The 3106-nt window shown below is 41.2% G+C and overlaps 1 protein-coding gene across 3 annotated transcripts in view; it reads left to right on the top strand.

Moving 5' to 3' along the window:
• Positions 1 to 3106, top strand: part of PPP2R5C (protein phosphatase 2, regulatory subunit B', gamma) — a 180740-nt gene that overhangs the window by 164919 nt on the left and 12715 nt on the right. For all 3 annotated transcript variants that reach the window (XM_011991613.1, XM_011991615.1, XM_011991614.1), the window contains one exon: positions 429 to 501. In XM_011991613.1, coding sequence (XP_011847003.1) covers positions 429 to 501 — 73 coding nt within the window. The remainder of the gene's footprint in view (positions 1 to 428; positions 502 to 3106) is intronic.

The following is a 3106-nucleotide window of genomic DNA, read 5'->3' as shown; positions in this document are numbered from 1 at the left end:
CTCTTAAGACGTTTCCTTTTTAATATTGTAGGAATGGGAATACTGGCTCCTTTGACACTGGTCGCTTTACACTGTCCTGCAGTCTCGTTTCTTCAGTGGATATATGAGCTTCTCATCGAAGTATGTAGGTCCCATGAAGAAACAACCGACCAGGGGAAGGGCAAGGATGGAGACATAAGACTTACTTAGATTAGATTTCTTTTAAGAATTCCAATTCTTGGTCATGTTAAATGTTCTGATATTTTCTCATGTTTAAATCTCGGTTCATTCTTCATGCTGTGCTGAGCACTGTGCAGTGTGGGGAGATGGAGCGGAGGGGCTGCGGGAGGAGCCGCTGGCTGTGCCCAACGTGCCTGTGCCTTCGCCCCTTCAGCGTGTTCTTGTGTCTGATTCATCTCTAACACAGATGACATTTTACTGTTTTTCAGAGAGAAGCTAAAAATGAAAGAACGGGAAGAAGCATGGGTTAAAATAGAAAATCTAGCCAAAGCCAATCCCCAGGTACTAAAAAAGAGTAACATGAAAACGCCCAGGGTTACTTGAATGTTTTTATAAGATAGGAATATGTGTCTTCACCATGGCGGGGGGACGTGATTTCACTAACGTTGTATATGAAAATGTCTGCAATAAAAAGTACTTTTAAACTTTGTAACCCTCCTCTTGTACAAGTACTTATTTTGCCCCATATCGTTTTTACCACAGAATTGACTTTTTTTTCTCTGCTTTTTAAATAAGATCTGAATCCGATTAATATACTGTGGTAAAAAGAAAACTCGAATACAGTCCAAGACTATGCTTCCTCTCTCAAATGTCATAGATGCTGTCGCTCAAACAGCATTTCCCTTTCTTTTTCATATGAAATTATTTCTAAAAGAAAGGAAATTAGATTGAAAATAGAGTAAGTATGACGTTTTGATGTCTTCTTCTTTGTATGAGGTTTCTGTAAGCCCAGCCTTTTATCATTAAAAATTAGCTGTATTCTGCCACGTTAGCAGCTAACCCTCCTTCCCTCCCCAGCAGCGGCTGTCAATGTGCTCTGGTGAGTCCGCGCCGACGGCCGGACGTCCCGGGGCTGCCGGGGCTGCCGGGGTCCGGGAGGGCTTCCTGGTGTCATGGTCTTTGGGTTTGATGTACACTGGTCTAAATTTAGAGCATTATGACAGTTGTTTCTTCATGTTCTGTGTGCCTAATTATAACAGTGCCTCTTAAAAAGAAAATCTTTTTCAGAAAATCTTTTGTCTGAATCTTTGCCACTCTAAGAATTCTCAAGCTTTCCTTCAACTCTCCAGAAAAGATTTTACCGGACAATGTGTTTCTTTTAGCGAGAGATGTGCGCAGTTATCTAAGTTGGTTTTTAAATTTCTCTGACATTTAATAAAAAGTTATACATGAATATAAAGTTAAAAGTATATATTTACCTATATAACAACATATTGGTTTGTATACTCTGATAAAACTACAATCAAGAAACTCAGATCAGGAAAACTGAATGACATTTCTAGTAGTGAGCCCTTGAGTCCACCTAAAACAGGTAGCCAACATTTTTCTAGCAGTATTTATTCATACTGACATACAAATGCTGTTTTAAGATTACTGTCTAAAACTGTATGGTCCTTAATTGAGGTACATAGCTGTAGGTATCTACTTTAATGAACTGAATTTATGTTGAAAGTGTGCTTAAAATACTGATACTTGTTTAAAACATGGTAACACTATAAACCTGGGCAAGTTTATAAGGCCCAGCCCTGCCTGATGCTACGGTGCGTGTCTTGCTTTGTTTTGAAGAGCCACAGACAGAGTAGGTGCTGACAGTCCTCAGGATTGTCAAGGACCTCAGCACACATGCAGTTGAAATCAATAGCCTCAAAAACATGTGAGAAATGAATACACACACACACACACACACACACACACACACAAACACACGCGAATCAGAAGGTCTGATTTTATGTACCTAGAATATAGAAATAGCTTATTGAAAAAATTGCACAAAATCGTTACATTACAAATCAAGAGCTGGTTGGTTGTATTGACAAACATGGCCCAGTTTCACTCCCATACATACTGTACATAAGCAGTGTTTCTTCCGAAATACGTATTGCTCTCTTTTTTCTTTTTCTCAACTTTTCCTGAATGTTCTCAAGTAACTTTATGTATGCTTTTTGGTTGCTCTCTTTACAAACGTCTGTGGTGATGGCAGGCATGCCGTGGTTTTGCCTAGGAGCTTTGATGAACTGTGATGCTGGGAGCTTAGCCCTGCCTTGTCCTCATCTCTGTGTTGACACCATCTGTGACACAGTCCCCATGAGTCTCATCCACATGCTCTAGTTGCATGGCACATGGTCTCCAAAACAGAAAATACTTCATGGGTCAGTACCTCAGAGCTGGAAACTCTGGCCTCGTACTTGCTTCTCATTCTCAGGAGAAAATCTCTAAATTCTCATCACTGCTTCGCATTATAACAGCAACAAAAAGTCACCAATTTTGTGGATAATACAGTCCGTTTATTTCTGTAGTGAAAACAGGTTTTCAAAGTTTGGTTTTCCATCTCAGATCTGCCTGTGGAGAATGGGCTTGCGGGCTTTGTTTTTAATTTGGGTTCCCAGGGACTCCCTGTGTGTTCCCCCATGCCCCCCGTCCTTGCAGACTGAGCCTTCATCCACTCAAACGCGTGACAGCACGTACCCAGCAGGCGTTGGGGACCCGGGAAGGCTGCGGTGCCCTCAAGACTGCATCTTGTTTGAGCAGTTGTGGCAGCTTTGTTGGGGTTTTTAATGTCACACATGATTTAATTTTCTAAAATCATGAAATATTGGCAGTTTCTAACATAAATGTGTTTCTCCTAATCCATCAAAAGGGGCCGTATAGTATTTTACTACCCACTTACCCCAGCTTTTGTGGGAACCGTATGAAATGAAGTCAGGTACTTCTGTGAACTCAGAGTAGCTGTGGCTCAGTGTTTGCAACGACCAAAACTGCCGTGAGCGGCCTGGGGCAGGGTTGGGATGGATGCCTGCCTTTGCTTTGAGAGAGGAGCTCATGTGAGGAACGCACCTCAGGGAAGGTTTTTCTTTTGTTTTTTTTGTTTTGTTTTTTTTTTTTTTTT

This window comes from Mandrillus leucophaeus, unplaced genomic scaffold (assembly GCF_000951045.1).
Source record: "Mandrillus leucophaeus isolate KB7577 unplaced genomic scaffold, Mleu.le_1.0 Scaffold4, whole genome shotgun sequence".
NCBI lineage: Eukaryota > Metazoa > Chordata > Mammalia > Primates > Cercopithecidae > Mandrillus > Mandrillus leucophaeus.
Note: the sequence above shows the minus strand (reverse complement) of the source record. Positions and strands in the feature narration are given on the sequence as shown.